This window comes from Chroicocephalus ridibundus, chromosome 5 (genome assembly GCF_963924245.1).
Source record: "Chroicocephalus ridibundus chromosome 5, bChrRid1.1, whole genome shotgun sequence".
NCBI lineage: Eukaryota > Metazoa > Chordata > Aves > Charadriiformes > Laridae > Chroicocephalus > Chroicocephalus ridibundus.
Window position 1 is genome coordinate 60,335,621 of NC_086288.1, and position 18,992 is coordinate 60,354,612.

Sequence of the window (18,992 nt, forward strand, 5' to 3'; positions counted from 1 at the left end):
TCTTGTACAACCATGTACATTAGTGAACTGTTTTAAAATAGGAATGTGTTTTCTGGGTTCATTGTGTGGCTCTGTCTGAAAGACTGAAAACTCTTCATAGTGACTGTTGAACTGGAAGCTGTTGTGTGCTGTGATACTGGTCTGTGTAGTCCAGATTTGCCCTGCATCCTTTCTCATGTTCACTTATATGTGAATTCATAGCACTTTTTTTAAACAGAAATATCTGTTGTAGTCTTGAAAAATTCATTTCAATGAAGTCCAATTAATAAAAAAACTCCTTGTAGAAAACTTAAGAACAGTAAGTTGACTCCTTTGAAAGCATCTGTTATAACTAGCTAGATGTAAAGAGTAGCTGAAGCTTCTTTCTGAAGTATGAGAAAGGACATATTTCCCATTATTGTTTTCATGAAAATTGGTAGTGTTTGATATTCTTAAGCACAGGCGATAAGGAATGGTCAGATTTTTGGTAGAGAAAGCTTAATTCTAAAAGGAACTCCAACGAATGGGATGAAATTATTCAAAGTGGAAGCTACAAAATACAGGATTCATTAAAGATCAGTGATTTGTTACACTTGTGTGAAATAAATTCAGTTCACTCAGTCAAAGAACAAATGTTTTGATTTTGTGAAAGGGGAAGTAAAAATGTAGGTTGAAACACGAGTTCTAAGTGCCAAGCTCACTTAGTAGGAGCTGTTGAGTCATGACGGTAGTGCAATTTATGGTTAGGTTAATTTATGAACTTGATTTTGTTGTCTATAACCTAGATTGTAAAGTCTGTACAGCAGCACATGCATCAGTATGTTAACAGTATACTCAGTGGTGTGGACCATGTGAAGCATGGGTAATAACAAACTCCTGATCTAACGTATTAACTGCTTGTATAGAAAGTTATATACTAGCACAAGTATTTTGCCTGTGAAGGATCCTTCTAAAGTGATGCTAAGCGTGTCCTTGTAAGACTGTTGTTGCCTTTAGCGAAAGGCAGCCTGCCTGAAGAACTTTATCTTCAGTTAATTTTATGTCATTGTACCATAGTGCCTTTTTTGTATTATACAGAACTACAAAAATACGGATACTGAGTGATTTCATTGCCCCTTCAGATACAGCTCGCCATTATTGTCTAGTATCTGAACCTAATAGAGTGCTTAAATATCAACAGAAATTTTTGTCCCAAATAGCTTATGATTAGACACTAACTTCCCAGAATCTTTACACTGCATGTTTTCCCACGTACCTTTTGATATGTAATCATGGACTTAGAGGTTTAAGTCTGAACTTAACAAAAATAATTTAACAGAACAAACAGAATTTAAAGAAGACCTTAATGAAGTCTGAATTTAACAAAGAGAAGCAATGAATTTTATTTCTCTTTTTATTTAACCATTTGTTCAGGTTCAGTGTCTAAGAATTCTGTTTTCACATTATTCTTTTCTGATCACAAATGTTACTGTTACTTTGAAACAATTTTCTTCCTACTACTTCAGTTTCATGGTCTTAGTATATACTTTTATACGTAAATTTACTAAAGGTAAGAAAACGTCTATTTATAAATTACCTTATTTTGAAAATACCTTACTTTTGAAAATAGATCCACAAACACTAAAATACACTGCTTTCTTGTTTATGTAGGCAACGTTCAAATCAAACTTCTTCCTCTAGTCATTAACTTCTTTATAGCTCTATCCTTCTTTTAATATAAAAACTTTCCTTCTACTGATTTGGAAACATGACTTGCAAGATCACAATTCAGATTTTTTTTTTGTTGTTCCTGAATTAAGCATTTTTTCTGTTTCTTACTAAACTGCATCTTCGCTCATCTGACTTACCCCAGTACTGTAGTCCTTCCTTTTCAGGTTCTCTTTCATTCACTCTAAATTCCCTTTAATCTTACGAATGTGTGATTTAAATTTCTTCTGCTGAAAGAAATCAGAATTTCTGGTGCTTGACTAACAAAAAGGAACCTGACATTAAAGCTGGAGAATTATGGATATTTAGATCTCAAAGCTAACTGCTTGCTTATGGTTTGAAATGTGGGAGCAAACCTGTGGGTACATAAGAATATTTTCTCAGGTTGTTTTGCTCTCATCATTGTCACATTGAACTTTAAAGGAGGAATAATTAAGTGAACTAAACCATAGAGCTATGTAAAACTGGATCTTGAGTGTGTGAGTGTCTGTATCTATATGGGAATTTATGGAAAAAGCCTTTAAATTGGAAAAACCTTTAGATGGAACAAAATTTATGAAAAATGAGCCCTGAGAGGTTAAACAGGCATAATTGTTTGAATTTAGCCCTAAGGCTAACAAACAAGAAATTCTGAAGCTTTATGAAATTTGAAAATTTAATTTTGTGAAACTGTCCAATATCTTTTTTTCAGCTTTTTTGAATTATTGCATTGAGAAGCACCATGCATTGCAAACTGGGACTTGTGATGAGGTTGATGGGACAAAAGAGTTTTTTCAGTACATTGCTTTTCTTCAGTAGCAGGTGGCGTGTGCGGTGCATTGCTTAAAAACAACCAAAAACCTGTTTTGAGCTTGAATTCTTGACTGGTATGACTTGGTGTTCCAGGGCTGTCACTTACACACATTAGAAAGAATAATCTGCATTGTATGTTTAAAAAAAGATAATGAAGATGGAATATATTTGTCCTGGGTAGTGGTTGTTCTGTTGCCTATGGCTATACTACGGTAGGCTTTGAACTTGTCACCTCAAACTAAGTCGGTTTGACCCTGGTCAGCGTGTTTGGTGAGAAACTTCATAGACAAATGGGTACCTCCCAGATTCCAGTTGCAGTTTTTCCTTTTGTACTGTCTTATGCGCAACTGATTGTGCTTTATTTTTTTAATTTAAATTCTTTTTGGTGTATCTCTACAGCTATGGAAAAAAACTGTATAGAAACCCCCCCTCTGTAATGTCAAATATAAGCTGGGACTTCTTGATTTTTCATGAATTTTATTTGATCAGGGTTTCTGTAACAGTTGTTTTTTTTTTTTTTTTTAAGAATAGGTTATATCGATCTTTGGATATGTTCACATGACTTAACTAAGTGTATGCATTTGGTACATATTCCCTCAAACCTTTTAATGGTCACAAAATGTCTGTTTGCTTCATTATACCAGGAGAAAGACAGAGTTAGTGGGGAATTGAAGTTATACTGCTGATTTTGTAATTTTAGTTTTCTGGTTGTTTATGCAGGATAGAGTCCTGACTTAGTGATTGATTCACACGACAGAAATTCAAAATCTTTCATAAAATAGGTAATACGGCCTGTTAGGGAAACCAGAAAATGTAATTAGTCCATGGTAAATTTACTGCTGGACCATGTCTCCGCTAATGGACCGGCATTACATAGCCTTTCTGGTCTTTAAAATCAGCTTGTTACAGCACTGGGATGCCTGCTCAAAGTGGTTGCATTGCACTGTTGTAGCATTTGTAATTTAACACAACTTTTTCTTTTTCTTTCTGAAGGCGCCTAAACAGAAATAACCTCCAGTTGCTTTCTGAACTGCTCTTTCTGGGGACGCCGAAGTTATACAGGCTGTAAGTAGGCACAACCCAATAGCTATTATTCTGGGAAATTTGGAATTGGTCTGTTATTGTGTCTTGCATTAGGCTTTTTTGTGTCTTGCCTCAAATAGGGTTAAAATGCATCTGTGAACATTGATGTTTTGTTTAAGCTGAGTACTTTCCTTGACTGCTTTGCAAGATTTCTTATTTCTTAAATCTAGGTTAGATACTAATATTGTTTCATCCATTCCCACTTCTGTAATGAAGTTTTGCTGAAAGAATACTTTGGCGTTCCTTTTCTCCTGTTTGGTTTTTTTTTTTGGTTTCTGTGTTAAAAGAAATAAAAAATGTCTGTGGAGTTGTTACCCAGAGGTATAGCACTGTGTAAACACTTTGGTTTTGTGATGTGCTGTTTTTGTGGCTGTGCACACTTGACCAGAAAAGTCATAGCACTGGCAAATGGTAGGTCTCTCCTGTGTCACAAGGGTAGTTAAACTCTGGGAAGAAAAAACTATGAAATGTTTTACCTTAAAAACTTTATCAGATTGGGTAATGAGTTTTTGTTTTGATCATATTCTTTGGTTTGATAATGTTTTACTCTTGGCATTATTTTTAAATTAATGTTTTGACCCATTGGCCCTTTTAAGAATCCACTTATTTCTGTTGCAGTAAAAATGTGGAATGAAGTTTAGGTACTGATTTCTGTATTTATCTACATGATTAGTTATTGTAACAAAATAAATCTTAAGGTACCTTTTAAGTTACAGTATGTGGTGTGGAAGGGGTACAACTTGACGTGCTTTGACAAGGTGGTATAAATTCAGCCCTGTTTTTAATTGGATACGTATTTGACATATTTCTGTAGACTTTAGGAGAGATTTCTGGTATTGAAATTGCTGATTTTATTGAGTTTTTTCCCTTGTGCGCTTTGAAAAAGAAAGTGAAGGTGTAAGAAGGTGGGGTTCCTCTGACTTGTTTCCACTTTAGTATATAGAAATATTCTTGAGAACAAATGGTATAATGAAGTTTTTATTTTTAGGAGCTGATTTCTGTTTTCATATTGTGAAATAATAGTTCTTTTTACCTCTGTCATAGTGATATGAAATGGTAAACTGAAAATTACTCTGTTATTAGTGTAAACATTTAGTTCTGTGTATTCTTGTTTCTTTCCTTTGCTTTGGATGTATGCTTTGTTTCCAGAACTTCCCTGTAGGTGCAATGAGTTGCTACATTACTAGGCCAGAAAGCTCCTGAAGGCTTTTGTTCTGACAAACAAAAATGTTTTACTCTGCTATAATAATATTATAATATATTCATATGTGGTTTTCTGTATTAATAGTTGAGTCTCTTTTATAATTTCCATCAGGCATGATAAAGATATTGCTTCCATCGGGAAGGAAAATGAAAGGGATTTATGATCATTTTATTATTCCACCTATAGTGCAACGGTTGTTATCTAAATTCATATAAAATAGAAATGAGCCCTAATTTGCAGGCAAAAAATGGATGCATGCTTCAGGCAAAAATCATACTTGAATATATTTAATTCAGAATTGTATATTTGATAGATGCTCATCTTAAATCTGTAATGTCCTTTGACATAAAGCACACAACTGCTCATAGCATATATGGTGGAAAGTAAGAGATCACTGGCTTCACAGTATTAAATTTCCTCTGCCTAAGGGTTATTGTTGATCAGACCATGAAAGTGAATGTCTGGTTATAATGTATTCACGATTAAAAGAAAATATGAGCAATACTGAGAATCTGCAGTTGTTTAACACTAAATTTGTAATAAAAAAAATGTCAGGCCAACAAAAGGATTGATGCTAGTTAAATGTTCTTGGTCATTTTTCATATTATGTGTAGCTTGATCACTATGAAGAGTATGAAATGATTTGATTTTTTTACATGTATCATTGTATATGCTTATATGTATTTACATCCAAATAAATATATATCTAAGGAGAAGAAAAGTTCCCTAAACATGATCAATAAAATGCATAATATGCTTTAGTTTTAGCATTTATTTTTGGCATTTAACAGCTAATCAAACAGGGTGTGCACTGCGAGATTTCAACATAGTATTGAGCTTCTGTGAATAATAATTACCATTTGACCCTTGGCTGTAAATGAGATGCCAGGTGAAGAAGCACATATGCTTGTTGTGTAGCCTAAATGCAATATAAAAGAAAGAGGGTACACTCTATATGAATTATGATTAGACACAGTTGGTTGCAGCCAGCGGCCGGCTATGCTTTCCCTTTGCTGTCTGCTCCAATTTCTCTTTGGACGGGTTGAGAGAGCACTGCGTGTTCAGGTCAAGATGTTTGCCTAGAAATAGTAGTACAGTTGCAGCTGTGTTTGCTGGAGCAGGAGACTAGTTTAAATAGCATTACCATTTATCCAGTCCATTAACAGAACTCTGTAAAATAATACCAACTCTGCATAAACTACAGGACAGTGTAATAAAATTACAAGCACTTGTTGACAGATGGGAAGTGTAAGTAAAGGAAAGCGATAGGTTGAGAGTTTAAAAGAGACAGTGCGTTATTTTCTGTGTCTAAAGATACTTGATTTTCAAAGGTAATTAAAAGAATTACTTTTCAGGTTACTTTCCTTCCGATTTAGCAGCCTTCCAAGAAATGTCCTGGAACTAGTTAAAATGAATAATTTTAGTCAAAGCAGGAACTGATTTTTTCCCATTAAGAGTTATCTGCGAAGGTGTTTTGACATAAATATTTCAATAGGAAGTAGTTAATGCTAAAAATAGCCTAAGTAGCGCCGTAGGGTATATTAATCTTACCTTGCAAGGTATCTTTCAAAGCAAAATGTACATGAACCTCTGTTTTGATCCAATACTGTTAAAATAAAGGTGCCGTTGTAAATCCCCTGGGGTAATACAAGTCCTTGTTCAACAAGTATCTTCCCTGCGAGAAGGGGATGCGTTGCTTTCCGTGACACGTACGCCCACTCACACTAACTTGTCTCGCCTCAGCGCTGGTACCTTAGTACGGAGAACTCCTACAGCCTCGTGAGCGCTTACCTGAGGCAAATGGATTTTGACTGCTTACTTTGGCTGGTTAGATCACAGGTCATTGATTGCCGTTTGCTGCAGGATACCAAGTGCTGGATCCAAAGCTGTTTGAAAATTTCGTTTTAAAGGATACCTTGATTAATCAGTGGCATGTAAAAACTATTGAATTCCATGCATGAAGCTTGTCCCTTTCGACTTACATTTCTTGTGCTTGGAATGAGGTTAAGTTTCCTTACTGACCAATATTTGCTGTGTAAGTTAGGCAATATTAGCTTTGAAAAAACAATTTTTCTTGTGGCTGTGGTCTGATATTAGATACATTTTTCTTTCTAATATCTATACTTGAGAAGATATGCATTGTGAATAAGATGTTTCACCTCTAAAGGAAAAAAAATCTTACTACAGTCTCATTACACTCAGTTTTGAGATGTCTGTAAGTCACTTTAAAAAAATCTCTAACAGCTAATAATTAAGGGAAAAGAAAACACTGAACATCAAAAAAAACTTTTTTTTTTTAAATAATCTTAGGCCAGAACAGCAGTAGCAACAACAACAACAAAACATGCTGCATGGGGGGCCCTTGCAAAAATTCCTCCTGAATTAATTTCTGCCAGCTATGATTAAAGTGTGTGGTACTAGATGTGTCAGACACCATAGTTCTCCGCTTCATTTTACTCTTGGCCTCTTTGGCCCCTGCCACAATAAATCCCACAATGGTTAGGCAGGAATTGCAGGTTACAGTTGCCAGGGTTACCGTTGTCCGGTCGGAGCGACATCATTACTCATCCAGCCCTGCTACCCCGAGCGCCGCTGCCCGCTCCGGCGTGGGGAAGGCTGTGGGCAGCAGACGCAAAGAGGAGGAAAGTTCTCTGGGTGACGCTGGTTTTCAAGCTGCTGTAGGAGAACCTGGGATTTGCATCATTTGTTGAGCATTGGGTTTTGTGGGTTTTTTTTACCTTTGCCAAGAAGAAAAAAAACAAACCCACCAAAAAAACCAACAAACCATCAGCTAGGAAATAAAAAAAAAAGAAGATGAATGTAAGGTGATAAAACAACTTCAAAAATATTTTTTTATGTGCTGGTCTCCTTATTAAGGCAGCTCCATTTGAGGCTTAATTTATAGTTTTGTCATATTCCATTTAACAGTAATCATGGCAAGCGAGACACAGTTTTGTAGAGAATATATTTATCTGCAGTCTCAATCCATTCTAACAGCTCTGGAGAAATTGCTTATTAGAAAAGCGCTCATTATCCCAGAGCCTCTGAAATCTTACTGCAACTGCAACCAGGTGGCCGTGGATGTTAAAAACCCAATGAGGGGCAAGAATGAGTTTCCTCGTTTTCAAAAGGCAATATCGGTGAACCTCTCTCCTTCTGCAAGTAGGTCTGCTGTTGGATAAGAGCAGTGGGTCGGTTTCCCCTGTTGTATGTGCTGCAATAACATTATGGTGCGCTCCACCTTGTCGCGGGAGTGCGCTGGATGTGCAGCAATTACAGATTTATTTTAACATGAATTGTGAAGCCACCTTGTTGCTTGACCCTTCCCCAGAAAGCGTGTCGGTTTCTTAGTCATTTGTTTCAGTTTTTATGATTTGTTATGGGACATTCTAGCAGCTTGCGTACATGGACACTTGGTTATTTTTTTGTATGACTTTAAGTCTTATCCTTTTAGAGTTAAATAGAAACAAACAAGTCTTCCACACATTGTGTCTACCCTGCCAGTGTTATGACTTCTTGTGGTTTTCTACCACAGTGGTTTAGTTCAAATACAATGTTTAAATTGTTTTATCTAAACAAATAATATGCTCATGAACAGAAAAGTTGGTAAGAACATACCAATTTTAATATTAGTTAGTTTTTGATTACGGCATTGTTTTATTAGCATCACTTTTGAACAGTGACTATAGTTCTTAGAAAATAAGTATCTTTCAAAATTATTAACTAAGAGCTACTGGATATAGTATATGTATAAAACGAGTACACAGTTTTGGCTTTGTGGTATTGTAACCCAGTAACTAAAACCAAATCCCTAATTTAATACATAACAGTAATTACTACTCTTTCTTGCAGTGTGGAAGCGCCACTATCATAATTTTGCTATGTCAGTGCATTGTTAGTAAGACAAGGTGTTACTGCCTCAGTCGAGGATGTTTTTGGAGTGAGTTTGGTCCCATATGCTGCATGTCCACTGTCAGTTAGTTCTGAGAGTTTTATTTTTGCTATAATTACAATCCATAGATGAAGATAGGACTATCTAAAAACAGGTATTAAAGACGTTTGTCGAGGTTCATTACCTGTAAGAAGAAATTAAAATAACTAAAACCATTTTGCATCTGTGCTAAGTTTGTCATACCTCATCTCTGGCATTCATTTTTTGTATGGAAGATCTTTGTCACCTGCTCATTTTTTAATCTAGAGAGAAATGTCAATTAGGAGCTTGAATATTGTATGTAATCTGGCTTGCCTGTGCATCTCTTCTGTTGTCCTATCATCACTTGCTTCTACCTTCAGTTCTCATTCTCTGTTAGATGTTTCAAAATTGAAAACTTAGTCGTCCTTTATAGTGTCGCGAGCAAAACAAAAATACCACTGCAGCTTTGCTTCAGACATAAACCCTACTTATGTAGGGTAAGAGATGTCAAGATGACTTTTCAGAGACTTTGGAAGTGCTGCGAAAACTTGTTCAATTCATCAGGTGATTTATTTTTGAGCACAGAAGCAAGAATTATGTATAAGCATTTGGTGTACAACTCGCAGTACTTATATCCTAGCAACAGCAAACATTCAGCCTTAGATTTAGCTGAGTGAAAGTGTTGGTGGAACCAGAATGAACTTTTGAAATGTAGTCAGGAAAAAAAAAAAGTAAAACGTATTATCACTGTATGTAATTATTGGATTCAAACTTCACTACATTACTCTTCCTGCCCTTTGTTTTAGAATCTCTTAATCTGTAGGCTTTTCCTGAGCTATGCTTTCTTTTTGTATTTTCACAGCACCTGCCATGATGCTGTGCAGGAAAAAAATGGTGTACCAAATATACAGAAATCAGATTAAATGTTATTACTTGAAGTAATAGTATGGGTTTTTTTAAAATTCAAAACAAACTTTTTTTTTGTGAAATGGCTCTCTCAAGGTGCTTGTATTTTTAATTTTGACATAATTGGAAGGTGTCTTTTAATTGCAGTTAAGTTTGCCTTACTTTAATTATAAAAACATAATTTCAAGTCTTTTTTTCACAAGAAATACTTCCTTTGTTATGGCATAAAATGGCAAACTTCTGGGGCCGTAAGCTAATTCTGCTACCGGGCAGATCACTAATCGTTATGTAATCTCTATTACCAAGTGACAGAGTTCACTAATTTCAGCTAAAGGCATCTGTAGAGATACTTAGAACTATTGATTTTTCATTAGAGCAAACACTCCAAAACTGTTTATAGTCACTTTGAACCTTAATTTGAAAATCATGTTAAACACCAAGCAAACAAAAATGTGGTTTAAGAGTGATTCTTCTGGACCAATGTAAATATCTGGCATGCAAAATCTTTTATGCTATTAGGTGTTGATACTTAAATAAGTCTAAGGCAAAGCAAAGAATCATATTAATAATTACTTAACTTACTCAATCTGAAGTAACTTAAAATAACGTGGTGGTATTCAGAGTAACTGAGAGATCTACTGTAGCTATTATGGCTTTGCTACCTTGACCTGTTTGGCCCCAAGCATAAATAATTATTCTCTGTAATTTTGTTGATATGATAGCAGTCAAAGCAGAAAACTGAGATAATTGCTTTTCTAGTATGAAAATGAAAGTACCTGGGTTTGTGTCACCTGTAACCATATTCACGTCCAGTCTGAATCAGTCCCTGAGTTGTTCCTGGAGGGTTAACCTTGAAAGCTTTGGTAAATTGTGATATAGGAAACCTTTTAGGCAGGAGTTAAGTAGGAAACTGAATCTCAGTGAAGGAAGTAATGAAAAGTAAAAAGGCATGTCGGAGGAAATGCCATTATTATGTGGTGCAGAAACATGGTGTGAAATGTTATAAAGAGGACATCTGTAAGTCTCGGCTTGCACAGAGTGGACGTTTAAGTGCAGCCATGTCATCCTGATTAAAAAAAGAATAGAAAAGAGTAGTAAATCAGGCCAAGGGACGATGTGAAAGTATAGAGGCTTGTCCCTATGATGGTAGGTTTCTTCTGCAAGTGGAAGATTAAAGCCTAAAGTAACTGAATAGCTGAGAAAAGTCCAAAGAAAGGTTGATTGCTTCCCCTCCAACAGTTCCAATTGATTGAAAAAAGCCTAATTTAAAGTTCTGTTTGTTCTGTGTCTTAAACCATCAGAATTTTCTTTTAGAACTGGGGGAATGCTCTGGAAGAGAAAGAATCCAAGGATAAAAAGTCATTGCAGGCCAACAATTGTTCCTAATCCTCACAAAATGCTGCAGAAATTAAATTTATTCTTTATTGCCCAAAGTGTTACCTAGGTCACTGGGCGATGGGAAAATTGAACTGGAAGTCGAGTAGGCACAATCTTTGTTTTGTGTCTAGATGCTTAACCTTAGACACGACAAGGCATCTTAGCGTGTTGTGGGAACTTGGTTCAGAGTATTAACACCAGGACGTTTATTACCCTGGATTTATAATAGGCTATGCTGTCAGTAGATGAAAATGTTGTGTTTACATTTCAGTGTTAAATGATCATTTAATTAACACCTAAGGAAAAAAAAAAAACCCTTGTGAAATTCTTAGCAGCTTTTATTGTTGGTTTCCTTGGAGGTTTTAATATCCAAGTTACGCTGCCGTTGCTTCTATAAGTACAGCTAGAAAAGACATTTATGAATGTAGTCAAGAAGGACAGACAGTTTAACCCCTCTTGACCCTTCATCCTGAATGTTGATTTATATAGCATTTTAAATGCATTGAATTTGTTTTACAGCTTCTCTAAAATTACTCACACAGCATTCAAGCACATGTATTTTTCTTTTTAAAATATTCCCAAAATGTACAATTTTATAAAAGCGTAGTTTTTTCCTAGAAAATTAATAATACGTATATAGAATGTATCAACAAATATTTTACAGTAATAAAAAAAGATTGTTGTTTTACTTGATGTCTGTATGTTCTTGATAAGAATATATGAGCTTTTATAAAAAAAAAAAAAAGGTTTGAAACAGGCAACATATCGTGCACTGGTTGTAGTAGCCACTGTCTGAATTCTTCAAAAGGAGTAGGAAATTGGCAAGGGAAACAACATTACTGCAAAAATGCATATCCACTTTAACCAGCACAGATCTACTTTCATATGTTCCATTGTATCAAAGAAAGTCAAGGCTATCTAAAAGCTTTAATTTTGCTCTTGGTTCTTAATAATGCTTTTTTGTTGTAATGCTGATCTACGAATGCTTTTTGCAATAATGTTGCCCTACAAAGCATGTTTGAATAGTTTTTGCATCCTAGAGCTAAAGCTATATGAAATGTTCTTTGTTAAAGACCAGCTGCTCTTCAACTGATGTGTTTTTATAAACACGCTGTAGTAAAAACTGAAATTACAGTTAGGTTTAGAGATTGGGTTTTTTTGGTTGTTTTCTGGGGTTTTTTGTGTGTGGTTTTTTTTTTTTCTCAAAGGGTGCGTTTTTAATCAGTCTCTGCTTAGGGTATAAACCACCCAACTTTAAAGCATGCTAGATTAATAATAAATAACTCTGCATAGCTTAACTCAGTTATTGATGACCCACAAAGATTTTGGTATACTTTTTGTTTTTACTGATGATCATTTCCTTTACGCGTGTCAATAACCGAGCTGGAAAACTTAGGAATTTGCTGATACAGTAAATGTTCCTTTTTTCCACACAAATTACATAAACCATCCAACACTTGATGAAATATTACAGCTGCAGTGTGAGTTCTATCTGCCAGTGGGATCTCAATGTTTTTCAAACTTGCTCTGAATATATTTATTAAGTTGAAATTTAATATTCAGATAGAGACTTGACAGAGGTACACTTGCTTTTGTGTGAAATATTTGACCACTTACAATTAAAGCAGCGTATCACCATTTGAGTACATTTTTTCAGTGCTTTTAATTGGGGAAAAAAAAAAGTCTGCAATATCCATTTCTTGAATTGACATGTCAGATGGAGTGCTTAGGATAGATAAGAGAGGCTTACCCTGTACCACGCTTGGATTACTCTCTCTTCCCTTCGCAGTCCTGGTAGAGATTTTAGGTTTGCCGAACTGGTGAGTGGTTAAGATGAGTAGTGTGTGCAGGAAAACACAGGCTTCCCACATGCAGACCCATAGACACTGGTTGAAACTATAACTGTGTGGGACTGAGTCCTGGTGGGCAGGTCGCATCAATTAACCATGTACCAATTGAAGGGGCTCTCATTACGGTAAGGAAAAGTGCCGAGATACAAAGTGGTCTCAAGGAGGAGAGCTGAAGCAAGGGCTGCAGTGATGAACAGCCCTGAGTGTTGTCCTGATCCTTGTAAGGATGCTGGAGCCAGGGCTGGTGGTTTTATTTGGGAAAGGCTGCTGGTGAATACTGAGAGGAGTTTATTCTCTCCCTCAGACACTTGAGGGGCCTGCTCTGCTAATGGCTGTTCAGACCCACCTCGTGGGGAATAAAGCTGGGACCTGCTGAACTCTTTTCATCTTTACAGCCAAGCCCAGGTGCAGGCCCTCCCTGGCTCAAGGGTGTTTAAAGGACCAAGCTCTGAAGGCTTCTTTCCCTGGCCCTTAATCTTCAGGGGAAAGAAAAAAAGGGGTTGAAATGGGGGGGTAAATCTTTTGGTTAAGTACTCCTTGGGGATTTGCAGGGCAATATGTACAAGAGACAAAGTCCTTGCTTCTTTCTTTTCATTTCCCCTTCTGTCCAGACAGTTCAATGACATTTTTATTTTTGCTGTGAATGTGTAATCCATACAGTTGTAAGGAAGGGCTGCTTGTACTTTATAACGCACCATGTAAGAGGGGAGGTTTGATAGCGGCTGTTCAGTGATTTTAGTACTTTAATATGGGGGAGATAGAAGAAATAGAAACTCTTTTTTTTTTTTTTTTTTTCCTCCCCCCTTCTGTGGACTTTTGTAGGAGTGGTGGATAGCTGGAAGGGATTTAGATAGTTGATTGACCTTGAAACTGAAAAGGTTGCATCTCAAGTTTGATAAGGCCCACGGGGAAGGGTTGCAAAGATAGGATAACAGCTAATGTAATGAAGGGGTATTTGTACTAGCTGCTTCTCACAGTATAAAGATATGAAAGGCTAAATGGAGAAATGGAGTGCAAATGTGTGTCTTAAAGTGGGAGGAAGAAAACCTGAAAAGCTTAGCAGAACTGAAGAAATTTATGTGAACTAAAAAAATGACACACTCAAACACGTACACAGTATGTTGCAAGAAAGCAGTGATCTTTTCTGAGATTGGAGAAAATTCCTGTCTGATCCTTACTACTTATACATTCGTGTTAAATCTACCCCGTGATTAATTGGTTCTGTCATATTCTGTTTCTTTATGAATTGTACATTCTTTGTAAAAGACAAGATTGATTGACTTCCTTGATTTTAGTCATGTGTCTGTAAATTCAATTGAGCAAGTACTTTTGTGTAATTCTCTTCTGCTGTAACTTGTTATAGCAATGGTACTCCCCTCATCATTTACGACCCTACAACACAAGAACAAAATAAATATATCAATCAAAAAAAAATAATCTCATTTTCTAGGTCACAGTGACTTTTAAAAATGAAAAACCAGAACCCTTACAAAGTGGAGAGCCTACCAAATCTATGCAGGAGTGCTTTGCTGCTTGATCTCCAGTACAGTGTTCATGTCAGAGATGCAGAAGCCAAAACTTCTGATTTGACACGGAGTGCAGAGATGTTTTCTCACAACTAAATTTTAGTTTTGTATGTAGGTTTGGCAGATGTCAAACTTAAATTTCATCTAGAAAAAAGAGTCATAACCCTAGTGTTGCTATTCCTTTGGCTCACCAATGAGGATAGCCAAACATGTTCAGATTTGAGGGTCTAACTGCTAAAGTATGTCATCTTCACCATTTTGGCTTATGACAGTGCCTTTATCTGTGCAAAAGAAGAGAATCTTTCACCATGTTGTAAGACTTACTGGGCTAGGAAAGAATCAGAAAATTGTAAAACTGTTTTAGGATCCAAAATAAAGATTACTTTTAGTTAAACTTGTTCAGCTAGCATGCCTTATTAAGGTGAAAGAATTTTACAACACGCATTGTAGAGTCACCTTTACTTTGAAATTGTGCGCATAAAATTAGGTTCAAAGCTGCTAGGGTATGGCTGGTTGTGCCACATACTGTTGAAGTTTTAGGTAAGGTACTGGGGTGAAGGATTTACTATTGGGTCCGTTGTTTTGTAGCCCGTTGATTACTGATCTAAACTGGGTAAACAGCACACCAGTAAATTTTGTTAGAGGAAATGATACCGAGGGATTTAAATAATAAATAAAGTGTGCCAGAATTGTTTGTCCTGTGGATATGGACTGGAGAATGCGGGACATGCAAACTACTTACAGCAAAATCAAGATTGTGATCACTGGGGAGAAAACTATTTTAAGAAAACTATCACGGTATTAATAATAATAATAGTCTTAAATGTACAGAGTGGAACAATATGATCACATAATCTTATGCATATGTATCAAAGACACTGCAGGACATGGAAGAAAAAATATTTTTAATTACCCTATGTAGTTTTGGAAAACCATCGGCAAGGTGGGTTGCTTTTGTAGCTAATGTTGTGGGATGTTCACTTCAAATGCATTTTTTCCATTTTGTTGCAACATGAGAAACATTTCACTGGGATTTTGGCTAAATGGAGTTTTTGTCTGTTCTTGTAATCAGGTTGCAAAACATATTGTGTTGGGTTTTGTTTTTTCTTCCCCTCAGCCAAATGAAATAAAACCGAACTGGATTCGAGTTATGGGGAAGGCTTTAGAATGGGTATGTGCTGTTAGCTTAGTTATGTAAGACCGGAATAGCGGAAGAATGGCAGTATTGTGTGTGCGCATATATGGGGGGAACAAAGAGCAAAACTGGGAGAAATGTAATTGAATTAGGAGGTTGATTGGTCAAGAAAAGATTTCTGCAGCAAGTTGTGAGTCTTTGAGGTGGGTGACCTAAGAATGATCATTTGGCATATATTCGGTACTCTAGTTAAAATACTAGTAATGCTTCCAGATATATGAGTTCTTATTAAAGACATGGAACTTGACAGTTTTCTGGAATTACAAATTCTCAAGATTTAACATTTAGTAGTAACAGTGGATGTTGGATTTTCACTGTAGTAGCAGAAAATCAAAGCTTTTTCTGCCACTAATTTTATTCACTGCTGGTCTCCTAACTGCTCTGTTACAAGCTGTCTTCATAGTGATTTTACCCACAAAGGTGCCAAGTGGGGAGAATGGCCTAATTCTATTTTGCAGTATGACAGCTTGCGCTATTGTGTTTCATCTAATGTGTTTGACTAGGATGGTGAAATGGAGTCAGATGGAGCACACATTGCTAACAAGCAGTAGTTCTTATACCTAGATAGACCCTAGATGGTGAGTTGGTTCATTTTCTGAAACATGAAAAAGCTAACACTTAACTGAAAGTGGCAAATACCGTACTAGGAATCTGCTGATTGCTGATTTGTCTTCTCATCCAGGGAAGACTATTTGTCTTACAAGAGGTGTAGATAATCATCATAGTTTGTAATGTAGAATTCAGTCTAGAAAGCCTTTCAGTACTAGCGGAAAAGTGTTGAAGTGTTATCAGCATATTATTTCACATGCTTACTCTAAAGAAATTTAGATTAAGGTACACAAGAATTGTTGCACATTTTAATAAACAAAAGTAGAAAGCATTTTGTGTTGGGGAAAAAATAAAAAAGGTATGGCTATGTTACTGTTGCTGTAAAAGACTTCAAAGTTTGTTTCCTGAAGTAAAGCACTGTTAGCATACTCACTCCGTTCTGTGTGTTCCCCGGAATAGGAATTTGAGCATTCATAACTCTGTATTTCATGCATACAGAAAGGCCTTAGCATGTGATGTGTGGATATGCAAATGCATTAACACCGGTAATTCTTTGTGCCTTAATTGTTGATGCTTAAGATGTTAATGTATTAAAACAAACAAAAAAATGGACACAAAAACCAATGCCAAGAAACAACAAGTAACCCCAGTTTTTGAGAAGCAGTCAAAGGGAAAATGCAATAAAGCTAGAGATGCCCGTCTCAAAAAGTTTTATTTGAGTTTGCCCAGAAGAAAGTAGTTAAGAAAAATATTATCTGTCTCCATTAAATTTTGCATTATTATTTGATGAATTAGAGGTACGCATTTTGGAGAAAATTCTTACATTTCTTAGAAATGTAAAACTATTTGACTACGTACTTTGTTGAAGTGGAACTTAAACTAGATTCCTGTAACAATATTCAGTGCCTCTTTTTTTGCATGATCTAGCTGTGGGTGGGATTGTTTTGTAAGAAAGACTGCTGTTCTTAATCTGTCTCTTTTTGTTCACTTTACTTGCATTTTTTAATTATAGTTGTATGACTGTATTTGTCCATTGTGTTGTTATTTTGGCTTCCGAACTCGGGATGACTTTCTAATTAGTTTGCTAAATGTGAATGTTGCAGAAAGCTCTTTTTAATGGTGTAACATCTCATTCTGCACAACAATAGTGCAGGTCCCATGTGAATTTGGCAAGTATTTAAACAAAAAGGGAGAGTAGTTTTGGTATGCCCAAAGGAAGATATAGACAGAAGATGATTAATGTATCCCTACTGCTCAAGTGTTTGCTCATCATCGATTTAGTACACCATGGTTAATGAATTTGCCTGGATCTGCTAGGAATCTCTTTCCTTCTACATCAAGATATGGAAAACCCTGGGTCTGTTTTCTGTGAATGTAGATAGAAGAAACAGTGCACACAGAAAGCTATGACCAGAAACTAAAAAAAAAAAAAAAAAAACCAATCAAGGAATAAACTTGGAAAATGTTTCAGTTTAAGTTGGGTGGTCCAGAAGAAGATTGAAAGGATGTTCCAAATTTGGTTTCAGCTCCTCACCAGAGGAAAATATTGTATAACTAGAAATCACATATTAATTGGTGCTTTGTTTTGCTTTATCCTTAATTACAATATCCTGCTGGGTGTAGTTTTATCAGCAGTGCTTTTGAGATTGTGTAATGTTTAGAGAGGATTACACTACGTAAAATTTTCCAAATATGAGACTCTTTTAAAAAAGGAAATGTGGTGTGAATTAACTGTAGTTTTGAAAAGGAACATGGTAAGCTTTTGGGGGGAGTTTAAAGCATGTATGATAAATATGTTGTTTTGGTCTGTTTTATGCTTTTAGTTTTGTTCTTGGATGCTAGCTTGGAGATGTGAATCTGTAGAAACTGCTTCAGAAGATACGAACTGTAAAGGGAAAGTAAGGAAATATTTATTTGTGCTGAAGTTTTATATGGAATTCGTACTCTGAAATAAGCCTAGGTAGTGTTTGAACACATGGGAATTTCTTAAAATAAACACAGCCATGAAGGGAAAATGTGATAATGACTTGATGATGATGAGTGTCTGCTGTTACGGGTCCAGTGAGATGCAAGTGCCAACACCCCAGCCTCTACACCATGATCCAAATTGTAACGAAGGAATTTGGCAGCTCTGATGCCTTTATGTGAATGTATTACCATGGCTATGAAGATAAATAGTACCAAAGTGGAAATACTAACAAATATTTAGTCATTTCCAAGCAGATTAGAAGTGAAAACAGGCCTACTATAGGAATCAAGATAAATAGGAAATATATCTTCTGAGTATGTGTGTTCCATTCCTGTTTCCCTGGGCTGGTTCTTCCTTTTAAAAATCAGTGCATTTAGACAGATTGTGTGTATTCTCTTTGTAAAGGTCACATCCCAATTTCTTAATTTTTTCCAACTTCCTTCCTGCTCTTACCCTCCCGTGACTTTCCTCTTATGCAAACATTGTCCCTGATTAAAGCCTAAAGCTTGCTGAAAATTTTCTGTACTAAATTGTAGGCTGGTGGGCTGTCTGATAACCACAAACTGTCTAATGAAGAGCAAGAGTTCAGATTTATTCTCAAGGGCAGGCTCCCCCTTGTGGGTGCTGAGCCGGTTACTTCCCAGCCTTCCATGAACTTCCTAGCACTGCACTAACTTAACCTATAATTCCATCCTATTTTTTTTAATATTTGTATATAATTTTAAAGTAATTTTTGCATACTCAAGTAGTTTTTAAGCTCGACTGGCCTGAAAACTCTTAATTCAGAAAGCAGATCTGTAGAGTGGGAAAAACATTGCCAGAACACACAGATTTTAGCTTTTTTGCTGTTCCTGCTTTTGATGCAATCCTGTCTGCTGCTTTTGGATATAAACAATTCTCATATAAACTGGATATATTTTCTTTTTCTGAATGCACTGCTTA

At 36.0% G+C, this 18,992-nt stretch overlaps 1 protein-coding gene across 5 annotated transcripts in view; it reads left to right on the forward strand.

Moving 5' to 3' along the window:
* The window catches only part of SLIT2 (slit guidance ligand 2), a 266,756-nt gene that overhangs the window by 17,940 nt on the left and 229,824 nt on the right, over positions 1-18,992 (forward strand). For all 5 annotated transcript variants that reach the window (XM_063336090.1, XM_063336087.1, XM_063336088.1 and 2 more), the window contains exon 4: positions 3,472-3,543. In XM_063336090.1, coding sequence (XP_063192160.1) covers positions 3,472-3,543 — 72 coding nt within the window. The remainder of the gene's footprint in view (positions 1-3,471; positions 3,544-18,992) is intronic.